The 16,402-nt window shown below is 61.4% G+C and overlaps 1 protein-coding gene across 2 annotated transcripts; it reads left to right on the forward strand.

Moving 5' to 3' along the window:
* Positions 1-212: 212 nt before the first annotated feature.
* FADS3 (fatty acid desaturase 3) lies at positions 213-13,825 on the forward strand. Of its 2 annotated transcripts, none has more exons than XM_064576332.1 (12): positions 213-598; positions 8,465-8,575; positions 9,070-9,267; positions 9,637-9,738; positions 9,867-9,989; positions 10,306-10,366; positions 10,940-11,016; positions 11,482-11,579; positions 11,966-12,062; positions 12,184-12,263; positions 12,442-12,593; positions 13,479-13,825. In XM_064576332.1, exons 1-11 carry the CDS (start codon positions 392-394, stop codon positions 12,557-12,559), a joined length of 1,272 nt encoding a protein of 423 aa, XP_064432402.1. In that variant the 5' UTR covers positions 213-391; the 3' UTR covers positions 12,560-12,593; positions 13,479-13,825. The 2 variants fall into 2 exon arrangements, with proteins under 2 accessions (XP_064432402.1, XP_045749491.1); XM_045893535.3 differs by having other exon boundaries at positions 214-598; positions 12,468-12,593.
* The last annotated feature ends 2,577 nt before the right edge of the window (positions 13,826-16,402 follow it).

Genomic DNA, 16,402 nt, shown 5'->3' on the forward strand with positions numbered 1-16,402 from the left:
GTGGTGGCCGCGGCCCCCGCAGGCGGGGGGGGCCCGCCGGGACACCGCCCGGACACCGCCCGGACACCGCCCTCGCCGGCCCGGAGCGCGGCGCAGCCAATGGAGGCCGAGGCGCCGCGCGGGGATTGGAGCGGGCGCGGGGCGGGCCGGCGGGGCCGGGCGGGGGGAGGAGGCGAGGCGGGCGCTGTCAGCGCGGTTATAAGGGAGGGAAAAGTTCCCTGCGCCGGGAGCCGGGCAGGCGCACGCTCGTACGGCGGCCGCAGCGGCAGGGCGGGGCCGCGGAGGAGCCGGTGGCGGCGGAGGACGCCCCCGGGGCCGCGACTCGCTCCCCTCGGGGTCTCTGGCGGACCTCGCCAAGGTACCGGCGGCCCGAGGGCTTTCGCACGCAGCCATGGGCGGCGTCGGGGAGCCCGGCGAGGGACCCGCGCAGCCGGGGGCGCCGCTGCCCGCCTTCCGCTGGGAGCAGATCCGCCAGCACAACCTGCCGGGCGACAAGTGGCTGGTCATCGAGCGTCGCGTCTACGACATCAGCCGCTGGGCACAGCGGCACCCGGGGGGCAGCCGCCTCATTGGCCACCACGGCGCGGAGGACGCCACGGTAAGCAAGCCCACCGCTGGCCGGGTGGAGCCTGGCGCTGGCTGGGGCCTGGTCGTGGGCACGGGGACTCTCTCTACTTGCGGGGTCTGGCATCCTTTCTACTCTTCGCTGACCTTTGAGCTCCTGGTCCGGGACCCAGGATTGGGATGGACAAGCCAGGGCCGGATGTGGAGTAAGGAGGCCAGGTCTCTGCATGGAGGACCTGCACACCTGGCCACAGGGCTGGGCTGGGCCAGAGCTGGTCTGTGCAGGAGTAAGGGGCTCTCAGGTGGGTGTGTCATGGTCAAGGAGCCCTCCTTGTGCCCTGAGCTCCTCCTCTCAGTTCTGGGTCCCCCAGGCCAGGTTCCTTTTGCTGAGTGCCAGGGGTAGGGTGGGGTCCCCCGGGAGACTGGCAGGGATGTGCCACCAGAGGCTGGGGGCTGGGCAGCAAAGCTTGGGCAGGGCCCAGAGGTCTGTGGCTTTTGCAAAAGCCACTGTAAACCGCTCTGAGGGGCAGTGACTCACCTCTCCTGGGCTGGCAGCTACACGTGGGAGAACTTTGCCAGCCAGGCTGGGTGGGCCTCCTCGGGAAGCATGGTCACCCCAGGAATAGGCTGGCCCTGGCGGACCCCAACTTCCCCTTCCCAGCCCATGTCTAGACATGCCTTGCCAAGGAGGGATGTGGCCTGGTCCACTGGGACTGTCTGGCTGGAGTCCAGCAGTCCCCCCATCCAGAGACGACGAGTTGAGGCCACGATGCTCTGCCTTGAACGTCTAGAATTCTGGGTTGGCCACCCTGAGTACCAGGAGTCTTCAAGATATCAGGAGATGAATCCCTAACTGGCAGAACTTTAAGCAGCAGAAGAAATTGTGCTCTGTCCCAGGAGGTCAGTGTCCCTGTTTACCAGGGTTGCCGGGTTGGGCGATCTCCATGGACTCTTTAAGGGAAAAGGTCTTTCTTCCCCACTTCTACCCTAAGAAACTGAGGGTTTAGAGTCAGAAGCCTCCTGAAAGTCTAGAACCTGACAGAAAGCCTTGTCCATGGGCCAGGTGGTGGCCATGGAGTTGAAGATGACTGGGGGCCAACAGTGTGTGACCACGCACAGGCCTGTATGCGTGTGCACTGAACACATTTGTGTGCATGGTCGTACGTGTGTGCATTTCTGCTGGGGGGTTGGGGGGGTGAGGTGCCACGACTCTGACCACCCCTCAAGGCCACCCCAACCTTGGAGCTGAGGGGCAGGATGGAGGCAGGAGAGGGGAAGGATGACATAGAGCATTTCTCAATTACTTGCTCCTGCTTGGTGCCCAGGCCGGTGCTGGGGGCCTCCCGCATGGGAACCCCATCATACAGTTAGGGCTCGACCCCGAGACCTCCATCTGACAGATTTCGCATTGGTTCATCGCCAGTAAGGTCTGTTTCCCATTTCCAAAAAGCAATCTGTCTGCTCCTTGGGGCTGGGTCCTGGCTCTGCCACTGGAGACATTGAGTGACCTTGAACCAGGTGTTACTCCTCTGAGCCTCAGTTTCTTCATCTGTAAAGTGGGGAGAGCTGAGCCAGACAGTGAGCCGCCTGCGGGCAAGACCGTGCCTTCTCAACTTTGTGGTCCTGGGGCTGCCACGTAGTGGCTCCTGGTTGGTACGTGTGGTTGGCTGGTAAGCGTGAGTGTGCCCTGCAAACCACACAGGGCAGTGGACTAGCCGGGGCATGGCCGCCCCTGGGCTGAGTGGCCTTGTCTCATTCTATCCAGGTCTGGAACGGGAAGGAGTTGCACTGGGGCCATCTTAGCTTCCTCAGGGTCCAAACACTGGGCCGGAGTTGCCAGAAATACCTGGTCTGTTCGGGCCAAAGGGGTTCTGAGGTGGCTGGGGGGCGGGGGGCCCCAACGTTTGTCTCTGATGGGCCCACAGCACAGATGACAGATGCTGTGTGTGGTCGAGTCCAGGCCCCAAGCACCCCATTCCAGGCTGTGTTCCCTCCCCACCCTTCATTAGCCCCAGCCGCCCATCAGCTGTTCTCATGTCCAGGCAACAGAAGCCTTCCTGCCAGGAAATTCCCAGAGTTCCTGTGCCATGAAGTCAGCCTGTGGCCATCCTGGGATACAAAGCTGGGTACCCTGGGGAGAGTGCTCTGGGCCCTGAGCCAGGTTTGCCTAAGAAGTCAGAGGCGGCTTGAGACTAGCTGAGCCAGCCAGGGAAGGGCGAGGCCCGGCTGCTGCTGGTCAGAAGTGTACCAGGGCTGGGCACTGAGTACCTACTATGTGCTGGGCTCCAAATTCAGCATTTGATTGATAGGTACTCTTCTAATCCTCAGGATACCCCTATGAGGCCGGTACTTTTAGTGATTTTCCCACTTTACAGATGGGAAAACTGAGGCTCAAAAAAGGAAAGTGACTTGAAATTAAGTGGCAGGGTCTGAGATGTGAATCCATAGCCCATCCTCTTCAACATGCTGCCCTGTGGCTTAACTGGGTTTTTCCCATTCATTCATTCTTCACTTACTGAATCATTAAACCCACCAGCAGGTAGATATTCAGTGAGCATACTGTATCCACCAAACTCTGTTCTAACCTCTGAAGATACAGCCGCGAACAAACCATCGCAAAGACCAAGGACGAAGTTCCTTGGCAGAGGATTGAGCTAGAGCAGAGACTCAGAGGTGGGAAGGTACTCAAGGAACAGCAAGGATATTGGCGGGGCTGGAGTGCAGTAGTGGGGAGAGGGGCACGCAGTGAGGTCCAGAGGTAACGGGGAGCTGGCTCCTGCTGGGCTTCCGTGTCCCTGAAAGCAGAACTTCGGTTTTATTCTAAGGGGATCTTGGAGGGCAGAGCAGGGAAGCCAGGGCAATCTGAGATACATTTAAAAGGATCCCTAATGTGGAGGGGAAGGCAGAGCCCTCCAGGAGAAGGGCAGGAGGCTAAGGGAAGAGACGGTGGGGACCTACCTTCTCCCAGGTGAGGTCACTCAGAAGAGGTGGCCATTCACCTGGGCTCTGAAGGGCAGGCATGGCCAGGGCAGAAGGCAGGAGCTGCTCGGGGCCCAGGTGCACCAGGGGTGCGGTATTAGGAGTTAGCTTCAGGGGGTGTTGAGGCAACAACGCACTGAAGGCAGGTATGAGTGTTGGCCCATTTTGCAGATGAGGAGACAGGCTGAATGTGGGTGACATGAAGGGACTTTCTTGGGGCCCTCAAAGGGCAGGGCCTTGTCCTTGGGCTTGGAGGGTGGGGTTTGTGTCTGGGTCGGAGCTGGGGGGAGGTGGGGCAGATGGGGGGCTCTAGAGGGAGGGGGGGCTCAGAGGGGGCTGGCCGGGAATGCAGAGGACCTGGCTCCAGAGCCCATGCTCTTCCCACCCACCACGCCGGCTGCCCGCGTAGCCCGGCTGCCTGACAGCACTCCCCATGGAGTGTGACCTCCCTGGGCTCCGTGGGTGGTTTCTGCAGGGTCCCCACCCACTCAGGCTCCTTCCCAGGGTAGTTGCAGTGCCAGGCTCCTGCCCTGGGGGAGTGCTGGGCAGGAACACCGTGCAGATGTAGGGACGCTTGTGGCCCCAGCACGCTGGTGGCCCTCTGCTTTTCTTGCCGAGGGCACCCAAGCGTGGTTTCCCACGAAACAGCTAGGAAGAGCCAGAGCGGGAGAGTGGTGGTAGAGAAAGGACCACGTGTCAGACGGCCTGGCCCCTTTGGGGTGCCTGACACTTGTGAAGCCAAGGTGCTGGGTGGAACCCTAATGTGGGTACCGGCCCATCACCAGGGGCACCGGGAGCGGCTCTCTGGGAGGGTCTGTCCTTGCGCTGGGCTGGCCTGCACGGGTGGGAGTTGGGTGGGCCGTGTTCAGAGTTCAGAGCCTCTGTGTCTTCGTGTCCCCGTCTATAAAACGGGGACCCTGATACTACCTTCCCACTGGCTCCGCTAAGGAGTGCTGGGGTCGGGGGATGGGAAGGAGCATGTGTGCTGGGCATGAGGGCCTCCTTCATCTTCCCACCTGGGAGAGGGACAGAGGGAGGGATTCCTGGGGTATTCCCTGAGGCTTACCCCCCCACCTCCCATTGTCACAACTCAACAGAGGCTTAAGGAGGCCGCAAGCACAGACCCAGACCACCTGAGCCCCCAGCAGCCCTGCTGCATTCCCTTCCTGATCTGGAACATTCCCGATCCTTCGGGGAGTGACCAGGAATGCTTGCCCGACCCCACTGTGTCCCTGTTCCCCAGCTTCTGGCTGGCAGGGTGCACTCCACTCTCCTACCTCAACGCCCACAGGCCCGCCCTTGGAGACCGCTAAACCCCAGTGGACTTGGGAGAGGGGCATGTTGGGCCAGCGGTGGGGCGGGGGGGGGGGGTGCTCGGCCAGAGCTGGACGCCAGGCCCTTCTAAGGGCCTGCACTGACTCCGTCCTCCTGGCAGCCCCGCGAGATGGGCGTCGGTGGTTTCTGCTGTCCTAATGAGGAAATACGAAATGGAGGGGCATGCGATCTTGTCTGTGCTCCCCAGCTCGGCTCGTAACGCTGCTCAGATGCCGGCCCCAGCAGGCTGGTGCAGAGCCTTAGCTGGCTGCTACTCGGGGCTCAGGAGGGGCTGTGGGGCAGGGCAGGGGCCCCTGCAGGGGCCGAGGCAGGGCTGGGAGGGCGTGGGCATCCCCGCCCTGCCGTGACGATCTCTGGCCTGGGCGGATGCCCCTACCACGCTGAGCCTCCGTTCCAGTAAAATGGTTCTTACCCCTACCTTGTGGGCTGTGGAGGGTTGGCTCTTGTCCCCGCCCTGCCGTGACGATCTCTGGTCTGGGCGGATTCAAATCCCCGCCCTGCCGTGACAATCTCTGGCCTGGGTGGATGCCCCTACCACACTGAGCCTCCGTTCCAGTAAAATGGTTCTTACCCCTGCCTTGTGGGCTGTGGAGGGTTGGCTCTTGTCCCCTTATTCACACCTGCTATCCAGCCCCAGCTCTGCCAGGCCCTGGGGACAGCCCTGTGGACGGAGCCTCTCACTGCTACTAGCAGCTTATGTTAGGGCCACCGGCAGCCTCACCCAGCTCTGTTCCAGGCCCGTGGGAGAGACCTGGAGTGCCACCCTTGGCACATTAGGTGGGGGAGGACCGTAGGATGTTTCCAGGTGCACCAGGGGTAGGTGAGGGTGGGGTCTCCTCAGGCAGTGCAGCCCAAGAAACGCCAAGACCCCCCCTCCTGTGCCCCACAGTCCAGCCTCCAAGCAGCTGGGTCCTTGGCTCTGTGGGATGGTGGCCAGCTTCGTGGTGAGGGCCACGCTCCACCCCCCCGCCCCCCACCCCCTGCCCAGGAGACCCACTGCCTCCTCTCTGGCCCAGGAGTGGTCACCCTGGGGCTACTGCTGAGTGGCCCCCAAGCACAGTTTTACAGTCAGACTGGGTTCTGATCTAATCTCCATCAGATGGAGCTGTGTGACCTTTGTCCGTGGCTTAACCTCTCTGAGTCTTCTGCCCAGCCCCTGGGTCCTTAAGCAGTGGCCCAGAGAGGATCTGGTCACATGGCCCTGGCAAGTGTTCCAGCAAAAGCTGTTTGCTGGTGCATCAGGTTTTGGTCTGAGGCCAGCGATGCACCTTGTTGGGACTGAGAGCATGAGAAGAACAGGCTCGGGGCGCCTGGGCGGCTCAGTCTGTTAGGCGTCCGACTCTTGGTTTCGGCTTAGGTCATGATCTCATGGTTGTGGGATTGAGCCCAGCATTGGGCTCCATACTCAGTCTGGAGTTGGCTTCAGATTCTTTCTCCTCTCCCTCTCGCAAATAAATAAATAAAATCTTAAAAAAAAAGAACAGGCTCAGTGGTGCCCACCTGCTTTCCAAGGACCTGCCAAGCCCTGCCCATCCCCTCTCATTAGCCAGAGCTTTGTCTGTGAGCTGTGGGATTTTCTCACCGGCCCTTTGGGGGCTCACACTTCCCCTTGTCACGCCAGGGGATAGACCTGACTGGAAGTCCCTCAGGTGGCCCTCGGCCTTGGTGCATCCCCAGGCGTGGCCTGGGTGAGTCGGGACCCAGGGAGAGAGTCCAGGAGGCTGGCCTGTTCCTGCAGCAACTCAGCTCCAGAGCATGGCCCTGGAGCATCTGGGGGTCTGCTGGGCGCCAGGGTGGCCCCAGAACACAGAGGATGGGGGAGAAGAAGGGCTGGAAGAGGAGGGAAGGAATCCTGTGGTGTAGCTCTCTGCTGCCAGGGGAGTTTTAGAGGAAGCAAGCAGGAATCAGAGTCAGTGCTCATCAGCCTTCGAAAGGAAGGAAATTCTACCACCTGCTACAACATGGATGAAGCTTGAGGACAGGATGCTGAGTGACAAGTTAGTCACAAAAGGACAAATATGTTTGATTCCTCTTATCAGAGGTCCCTAGAGCAGTCAAATTCCTAGAGACAGCAGAGTGGTGGTTGCCGGGGGCTGGGGAGGGGGGGCCGTCAGTGTTTCGTGGGGGCAGAGGTGAAAAAGTTGCGGAGGTGGATTGTGGTCGTGGTCACCAGCAGTGTGAATGCACTTGATGCCGCTGAACAAAATGGTTAAAAGAGTAAAGTAAGAAAACAAAAAAAGTTAATGCTCTGCGTCCAGAGCCAGAAAGGTGCTGGAGTCTTGCCCTCTTCTGCCTGGTCCCAGCAGGAGGACAGACTTGCTCAAGGTCACAGCGAGTGGGGTCAGCTGGAGCCCCAGAGCCGTCTTCCCTCCCGGCTTCCCAGGAGGCCCCGGGCCAGGCAGCTTCCTGTGGGGCCAGTCTCCCCTCCACCTCCTCTCCCCCAAGTCAAGGTCGCCCTGGAGAGGGGGAGGTCTGCACTACACAGCCGTCTCCCTCTTAGGAGCTCAGGAAAGGGCCCCCAAGTCACCTTCCCCAGGGCCTCGGTTATTCCAGAAGCTTCACCCTCCCAGCAACCCCCCCAACCCGTCTCTAGGCTGCTCCTGGCCAGCAAGAGAGCAGACAAAAGGAAAAGGGACCCCTCGGGTGGATTCCGCAGGTGTGGCCTCTAAGTGGGGGCTGGAGGGGCCTGAAGTGCTTCCTCCCCACAGGACCGCGTGGGATGTCCAGTAGCAAGTATAGGGGCCCAGCTGTCCGTTTGAACATCCCCCAGAAGCTGGAAGGCTTGTTAGCAAGGGAACAATAGGAGGCCCCATGCGTTCTCAGCCTTCTTCAAAGCTGTTTCCTTTGGCAGCCAGCAGGCCCCTTCCCCAGGCCCGCCAGGACAGCCTCTCACCCCAGTCCCTGGTCAGGGCAGCTGGGTGGCGAGGGCTAGTTCGTTCAGAGAGAGCCTCTGAAAGTCCAGGGATAAAGATCCAGTGAAGAACTGGGAACAAGAACAAGCCTGTGGCACCAGGACTCGATCAGCAAGACTAAGGGAGCCCAGTTAGCTCACATTTCAGAGCTGCCTGGGCCGGCTTCCTCACTGGTCCTGGGCCCTAGCGCTTTGGCTTTGGCCCTCTAACCCCTGTCGCATTGCACCCCACCCCCAGCTGTTACAGAATCACGGGAATGTGTGATATTTATTTCATTTGCTTTTTTAAAAAAAGTGGTATTTTTCCCCTCTGTTTTTAAAATCAAATGTGTTTAACTGTTTCAGTGTCTCCCTTGCAAACCTAAGAACTCAGTCTGTGTGGCCCTTGCCTGATTTTTGGACCCCCCCCACCCCCCTTCTGGGGAAAGCAGCTGGGGCCAGGCAGGTGAGGAGCTTCCAGCAGGACACCTAGGGCCTGGGGAGGACCCAGCCGGGCCAGTGGGCAAGGCCGACCCGTTTGGCCCTATTTATCTGACCACAAAACATTCAGCTGCGTCTCCATCCATCGGAGCCCCGCACTTCCATCCGCGGTCCTCCTCCTGCCTTGTCTGCCTGCTGCCTCTGGGGGCCGCCGGAGCTGTCTGTCTGTCCCCCTGACTGTTGGCCTTCCTTCAGGATGCCTTCCACGCCTTCCACCAGGACCTCAATTTCGTGCGCAAGTTCCTGCAGCCCCTGCTGATTGGAGAGCTGGCCCCGGAGGAGTCCAGTCAGGATGGACCCCAGGACGTGAGCTGGGGGGAGGGGGTTGCTGGGGGGGGCATCGCCAGGAGCAACTCCGTCCACATTCCCCCCAGGGGCCCCCCGGGGCCAAGGCTGGGTTTACCATCCCTCCCTGGGCAGGTAGCCGAAGGTGGAGCTAGAGGGACGCCTGCAGGAACCCGGGGCTGCGGGGCTGGCTGGGCCAGCATTTGCTGGTGTTTCCTGCTCTGGGCCCAGTATCCCCATCTACACTGAGAGTTTGGACGCACTGGGTTCTTAGGGTTTGCCCCGCTCTGGCTTTCTCTGCTTCTCACGTGCCCCATACCTTTTGTGGGGCGAGGCTTTGCCACCAGCCAACTCCCCGGCTCAGACCCCAGGCTGGTGCTCTCGCCCCTCCGTCCCTCCAGCTGCACCCCCAGGATCTCACACTGGGACCGGCTGAGGCATGGGTCGCTGTTGGAGGCTCCCTGGGACCACTGGGAGCTCGCTTCTATAGCCAACCAGCCCTTCCACTGTGGCAGGCCCAGCTGGTCGAGGACTTCCGCGCCCTGCGCCAGGCGGCTGAGGACATGAAGCTGTTTGAGGCCAAGCCCGCCTTCTTCGCTCTCCTGCTGGGCCACATCCTGGCCATGGAGGTGCTCGCTTGGCTCCTCATCTACCTCTTCGGCCCGGGCTGGGTGCCCAGCACCCTTGCCGCCCTTGTCTTGGCCACCTCCCAGGTGACTCCAGCACCGTTTTGCCACCACCTGAACTATCTAGTAGATACGGGGCCTGGCACACCAGGACACTCTGGACATATTTGCTGAGTGAATGAATGAATGAATGAATGAGCAGCAGAGGTTCCCAAAAGGCGTGTATCTGTAGGTCAAGCTGCATTTTAAACGAGCTCCCTGACAGACTTGCAAGCCCCTAGGCCTCCCGAATCTCAGTTGTCCTCATCTGTTAAAAAGAGGAAGATGGCTCACAGGGTCTTAAAACCCAACATTAGCTGTGGGGGTGCCCTGGACCTGGGAGGGCTCCCTGGGGCTCCAGAGCTGGGCCCCCCATGGTTCCCTCCCACTGGCTCCTAACCCTGCTCCTGCCCCCAGGCTCAGTGCTGGTGTCTGCAGCATGACCTGGGCCATACCTCGGTCTTCAGGAAGTCCCAGTGGAACCACGTGGCCCAGCAGTTTGTGATGGGGCAGCTGAAGGTGAGGGTGGGGGCGGGTGGTCGGGAGCCAGGGGCTGAACTGGGGCTGTCTCGCCGGGTCTGTGCGAGATTGCAGGCACGGGGTGGAGGACCTGGCCCCTGCCCTGAGAGCCCCTCTCACCCCTATAGGGCTTCTCAGCCCACTGGTGGAACTTCCGCCATTTCCAGCACCACGCCAAGCCCAACATCTTCCACAAAGACCCAGACGTGACCGTGGCACCCATCTTCCTCCTGGGGGAGTCGTCCATTGAGGTGTGTGGGGAGAATATGGACTCACTCGGCTGGGCCTGCAGCTCATTGGGGGGGGGGGGCGGGGAGGACTGTGGCCACCGAGTCCCTTGCTGTAGCCCAGACCTGGCCCTTGACCCAGCTCCCCCCGCCCCCGACTCCAGGCCTCGCCCCTGCCCGAGGGCCTCCTCTTCCCTGCTTGCCAGCCGGGTGGGGGCTGGGGATGGGCCCAGTGGCCAGAACCTGGGGTTGCCTTGCCCCCAGCCAGCCCCCTGCCCCGACCTGGGAGGAGGAAGAGGGCCTGGCAGGCCGCTCTCCCCAGCCCCGGCTGTCTCCACAGTACGGCAAGAAGAAGCGCCGCTACTTACCCTACAACCACCAGCATCTGTACTTCTTCCTGAGTGAGTGTCTGTGTGTCCTGCCAGAGGTGGGGGCACAGTGGGGCCTGGGACCGTGCCTGCCAGCCCTGGACAGAGGTCGCCACCGCCTCCCGGGACAGGGGCCCACTTGTTAAACCTCCCTCCATACGGCACCTGCTGGCCTCTCCCAGCCCCGGTCGCCCCGGTCACCCCAGCCTGCGGCCAGGCCTGACTGTCCCCTCGCCAGAGGCCGCCACGGCCCTGCCCTGCCCGAAGCGTTCAGAGTTCCCTCCTGCACTCACACCAGAGGGGTCCGGAGCCCTAGAGCATTAGGACAGTCGTTGGGGCGGCCAGGGTGAGGGTTTAAGGGTCGGGACGTGGGAAGCTGGCCCCAGCCTGCGGAAGGCTCAGATGCCAAGGGAAGATCGTGGACTAGGCCTTGTGGGTGATGCGAGGTCACCCAGCTGGAGGGGACTGGCACCAGGTCCCACAGGTGTTCCCGGGATAACAGCTCCTCGCTCCCCAACTCCCCAAGCCCCGTGGATGTCCACCCTCGGCCTGCTCTGCTTGGCTGCCAGCCCTGCTCCTCCTGAGCCCCCTTGTGCTCCCTTGCAGTCGGCCCACCGCTGCTCACGCTGGTGAACTTTGAAGTGGAAAATCTGGCCTACATGCTGGTGTGCATGCAGTGGGCGGTGAGTGGGGGTTCTGCTCGGGTCCCCTAGGGAAGCCAGCTGTGGCAGCAGGAGGTAGGGCACGAGGGGGCAGCCCTGCCCACGAATGCAAACAGGTGTGCACGGGACTCTGATACACGTGTGTGTGTGTGTGCGCGCGCGCACGTGAGTGTGCACGGGGTGTGCTGGGGGTCTCTCCCAATCAGGGTGTCCTTCCAGGGGGTGGGGATCCCCTGGGCCGACTCTGCCAGGCATTTGTCTCCCACAGAGGGGTCCCCCCATGGCACCTTCCCCTCCAGAGTCAGTCCCATGAGGCTGGCAAGGCAAAAGGACCCTGTCCCTTTACCTTGCTGAGAAAAACCGAGGCCCAGAGGCAGACGGGGACCCGTGCAGGGCTCCGAGGCGCAGCCAGCAGGAGGGGTGGATGACCCCAGCTCCCCTCCCGGCTGCCTCGGGGCCTCTGTGCTCCTCTCCCCTCCTCCGCAGGACTTGCTCTGGGCCGCCAGCTTCTACTCGCGCTTCTTCCTGTGCTACAGTCCCTTCTATGGCCTCCCTGGGGCCCTGCTCCTCTTCGTCGCTGTCAGGTACGGCCAGGTTTGGAATGGCAGTGAGTTGGAGAGGCCACACACAGGCAGCAGGGGACCCCGACCACAGCCCTCCGCTCTCAGAGCCTCCACGTCCCCATCTGCAGTATGGGGACAGCAGGGTTGCCTCCCTGGGTGGCTGAGGAACATGAGTGGCAGGATCCCAGGGACAGTGGGTCTGGGCGACGTGGCCTGGCTTACAGGGGGCCCCGTGGATGGCCACCCTCACGAGCAGGACTGCTCTGGGCTCCGCTGAGCAATGGCCCCTGCTTTGCCCAGTGGGGGAGGGGCTACTGCAATCCCGTGGCGCAGATGAGGAAGCCGAGGCCCAGGTCTGATCCAGGTGGTGAGCTGGACACGGGCAGTGCCTGAGCCTCCCCTCACAGGGTCCTGGAGAGCCACTGGTTCGTGTGGATCACGCAGATGAACCACATCCCCAAGGAGATCGGCCACGAGAAGCACCGGGACTGGGCCAGCTCTCAGGTGGGCCGCTGGGGCGCCGCCGGGCCGAGTCCCCGCTAGGGGGAATGGGGGCCCTGGCAGGGCTGCCAGGTCCGGGCCCCTTGCCCACCTGTCTCACCGGTGCCCCACCCGTTCCTGGCAGCTGGCAGCCACCTGCAACGTGGAGCCCTCGCTCTTCACTGACTGGTTCAGCGGGCACCTCAACTTCCAGATTGAGCACCAGTGAGCGTGGTCCCTGGAGGCCCCACGGGGGTGGGAGTGGGTCCCGAGCCCAGGGGCTGACGAGGGGCCCCTGTGTCCACTCTTTCCCTGGGGAGGCCAAGACATAAGCCCGGGACTCCCTGGAGGCCTGGGAGGTGATGGGTGGGTAGGGGCTCCCTCCAGCACCCCCTCGCCTCAGGTGCCAGCCCACACTCTCCCCGCCAGCCTCTTCCCCACGATGCCAAGGCACAACTACCGCAGGGTGGCCCCGCTGGTCAAGGCCCTGTGTGCCAAGCATGGCCTCAACTACGAAGTGAAGCCCTTCCTCACCGCCCTGGTGGACATCGTTGGGTAAGGGCCCTCCATGCGCGGCGGCTCCCCTGGGGCCCCTTCCTGGGCACACGGGTCCCTCTCCAAGAGCTGGCACTCGAGGCCTTTTTTTTTTTTTTTTTTTAAGATTTTATTTTTATTTATGACAGAGACACAGCGAGAGAGGTGGGAGAGGGAGAAGCAGGCTTCCCGCTGAGCGGGGAGCCCGATGTGGGGCTCGATCCCAGGACCCTGGGACCATGACCTGAGCCGAAGGCAGATGCTTAACGACTGAGCCACCCAGGCGCCCCACTCGAGGCCTTGCTGATCAAACTTTCTGTCCTCAGCCTGTGCCCTCCCTCCTTTCCCAGGGCTCTCTCATACCGCCGGGTTTAGGGAGCACCTTTTGGGGACCCAGGCCCTGTCCTGAGGGCTGTCGATGCATCAGTATCTATGAGCAGAACAGGCCGAGATCCCTGCCTTCCTGGAGCTGACATCCTAGTAGGGGAAACAGAAAGCAGTTAAAATAAGTACAGAAAATGTGGGAAGAGAAGATATGCTTTGGCAAAACAAAACCATGAAACCTAAGAACGGGAGCGGGCGAGGGGATGGGAGGGCTAGGCAGGACTTGCGGTTTTTAATAGGGTGGCAGGGTAGGTGGTATTGAGAAAGCGCCACGTAAGCAGAGATGGGGACAAGGGGGGAGGGCTGGGATGGGAACGTGTGTGGCGGTGGGTGGGGGGAGAGACTACCTGGGGCAAGGGAAGAGTGCAAAGGCCTCTCCCAGTGACCCTTCTGCACCACCCCCACCCCCATGCCAGCCTCCTGCCCCAGAGGAATGGGGACAAGTCCACTCACCCTCACTGTCTTGGGGGGAAGGGGCTAGTATCTTGCAGTTAACACATCCACCCCATCTCTGCCTCCTAGATCCCTGAAGAAGTCTGGCGACGTCTGGCTGGAAGCCTACCTCCACCAGTGAGGGCAGCATGCAGGGCCCCGGCTGCCACCAAGCTGGCCCAGGCAGGCTTGACCCCTCCGGCCCCCTGCCCCCCTCCCCACCTGGCATAGGGGGCCCTGCCCACCCTTCTGGATCTGCTGTCTTCACCTCGGCCCCCTCACCTGTCTGCTTGGCAGCCCTAAGGCCATGGTTCTTGGCCAAACAGGACCAGGGCTAGGGGGATGGTACATAAAGCCACACAGCATGGCATGTTTTCCTAGAGCAAAAATTTAGGGAAAACTGTTATTTTTATATAAAAACAAACCCAGATCTGTGATGGAGTAGAGTATTGAATCTGCAAGAATCTTGGGGCTGGAGTCTGCCCCAGACTTCCTGAGAGGAGTTCGGGCCCTTGGGTGCTGGGAGATGGGGGCAGGGGGATAAATGGTGACTTTCAGAGGTCCCCTCTGCCCTGGGTCGGGGAGCCAGCAGCTGCCCCAGGCTCAGATCTCTCTGTGGGCCTGGGCCGTCCCTTCCTATTCTTTACCCACTCACCAGCAACCTTGGGCAGTCACGTTGGGGTCCCCTCACCTGAGTCCTCTACACAGCGGGACGGGGGCTGGTCCAGCAGACCAGGGCTCAGGGCAGAAGGCCATGTCCACAGGCGCCCCGTGAGCACAGGAAGCGAAGCCAGTATGGCCCGGACCTGCACTGGCCTCCCGCAGCCTCCGTGATGAGGGGCCTCCTCGGGCCACCCGCCGGTCCTGCGCTTGGCATCAGGCTGGTGGGGGTGCAGGTTGACTGTGCTCAGTGGCCCCCAAGAGCGGGGGACACCGGCCTTCTCGAACGCCTGCCTGGGACCAGGTTCTTGTGTGGTGTCAGCAGCTTAAAGAAAATGAAGCGCTGAGCTAGGATTTCTCTGAGGGCCTTTCTGGAGCGGGAGCCGGAGTCCCCCCATCCGCCGCAGGATGCCCCTCACTTTGTCAGGCCTGCCATTGCCGCGGGCTGGGTTCTCTTCAGGAGGTGGAAGGGGCACACATCCTGGAGATCTTCTCCAGTCCTTTCCCAGGACCACCCCCCCCAACCTGAGCCCCTCCATGCGGCTCCCACCCACTCTTCTCTGGTCAGGAAAACCCGGGTGGGGGGATGGGGGTCCTGCCTGCACTGGGACTCACGGCTGTATCACCTTGTGGGGAGTTATTTAACCTCTCTGAGCGGTACTATGACCTCCTAGGGTGGTGGAAGGTTCTTTGCATAGGGCTTAACAACAGGGCTCAGAATTTTTTAAAACTTCGTGCACGCACTCCAACACCCTGGGGCCCCACCTGCCCTGACCTGGGACAAGCCCGTGGCTGTCTCTGACCCCATGTCCAGAGCAGATCCCACATTCAGGGCCCCTGCCCAGGCTGTTCCCTCTGCTGGGAGACCCCCTTTCCTGTGGCCGCCTATGGAAGCCCTGCTGCCTCCGGGTGCCATGTGGGCCCTGACGGCAGCCCCTCCATCTCCTGGGCCGTCAGTGCATTTCCTACCGTGGCCCGGATGCACAGCCACCTACCGGAAATGTTAACACCCTGTCCTTGGGGGCGGCATGTCCCCGCGGTGGGGAATGCTGAGCCTGCGACGCCACCTAGGGGCGTCCAGAGTATCTGCACCGCGGTGGGGCGTGCCGCGCTCCGTGCTGCCCCTGGTGGTGGCCTCGGGGAGTGCGCTCTTCCTCTGCAAATCGGTGGTTGCCTAGTGACTTGCTCAGAGGACACTTGGGGAAGTGTCCTTCACTGGCGGGTCATCTTTGCCCTTGTCCCACTCTGTCCCCCATGCGGACAGGTCATCACCCCTCTCCTGAGCTGAGCTCCACTTCTCTATCAGGAGGTCTCTTCCGGAGTCCTGGAACAAAAACCTAGGCAGTGTGGGCCAGGGGTGTAAAAGGAGAGAAGGATGGGCCTTGGCGGAGCCTCCAAGAAACCCCCGATCCCTGCTTGATGGTCTGCACATAGTCTTGGGCGCAGAGTAAAAGCAGAAAGGCTGTGGGCAGCCAGGACTTGCTGATTTGTTCCTTCAGTCAACCAGCATTTACGGAGTCTCCCGTGGTCAGCCCGGGCAGATGGTGGGAAAGGAGATTCACAAGAACCAGACCTGCCGGTAATGTTGGGAGTGGCTGGTCTGGGTTATACATGAACTTCTATGTGACAAGACAGGTCATAGATCTTTCACAGGGTCCCCCCACCCCCACCCGCGGCAGGTCTGGGAGCACCTGGCTGCGTATTCTGCTTGGCCCTTTCCAAGCTCTCGGGACCTGTCCCTAATTCTCCTGGATTCTTGAACCAGGTGATTTGGAAGAAAGAACTAAATGCCTTCAACATCCAAAGAAACATTTATGAGGGCAGAGGGTAGTGGAGACTTGGTCTTCAAATGCTAGCATGCTAGGTGGCCGCTGGTTGTGTATGCTTGGCCAGTCTGATTCGAAATGTCCAATGCAGCCCAGAGAACCCCGAGTTCCTGGACCCGGGCCACGCCTTCCCCTCGGGCCTCAGTCTTTTCCCAAAAGTGCTTGTAGGCACTCCTGGGATCCACAGTTTCTCATTTCCATGTCAGGTGTCAGACCAGGGGCTTTGTGAGAAGCTGCATCCTGTCCAGAGTGACGCACCTCTCCAGGGACGTTGCAGCTAGGACAGCTGAGGAGTCCTGATTGGCCCAAGGCACTATCTCCTGAGCAGTGATCGGTGACTCCCAAAGGCAATTGGAGCCCAGGGCTGCCACCTCCACCCTGCCCCTTGTCACCAAAGGCCTCCTCTCTCCTCCCAACGGACCAAGAGGGTTTCTGAGTGGCCCACCGGACGCCTAAGGAACTTGCCAGGGTATTGACCACCGCTGCGGCTCCAGGTCCACGCACAGTCCAGGCTGCTGGGCCAGCCCC

This window comes from Mirounga angustirostris, unplaced genomic scaffold, assembly GCF_029215605.1.
Source record: "Mirounga angustirostris isolate CCGP_5_RB_7025 unplaced genomic scaffold, mMirAng1.0.hap1 SCAF_13, whole genome shotgun sequence".
Lineage (NCBI taxonomy): Eukaryota > Metazoa > Chordata > Mammalia > Carnivora > Phocidae > Mirounga > Mirounga angustirostris.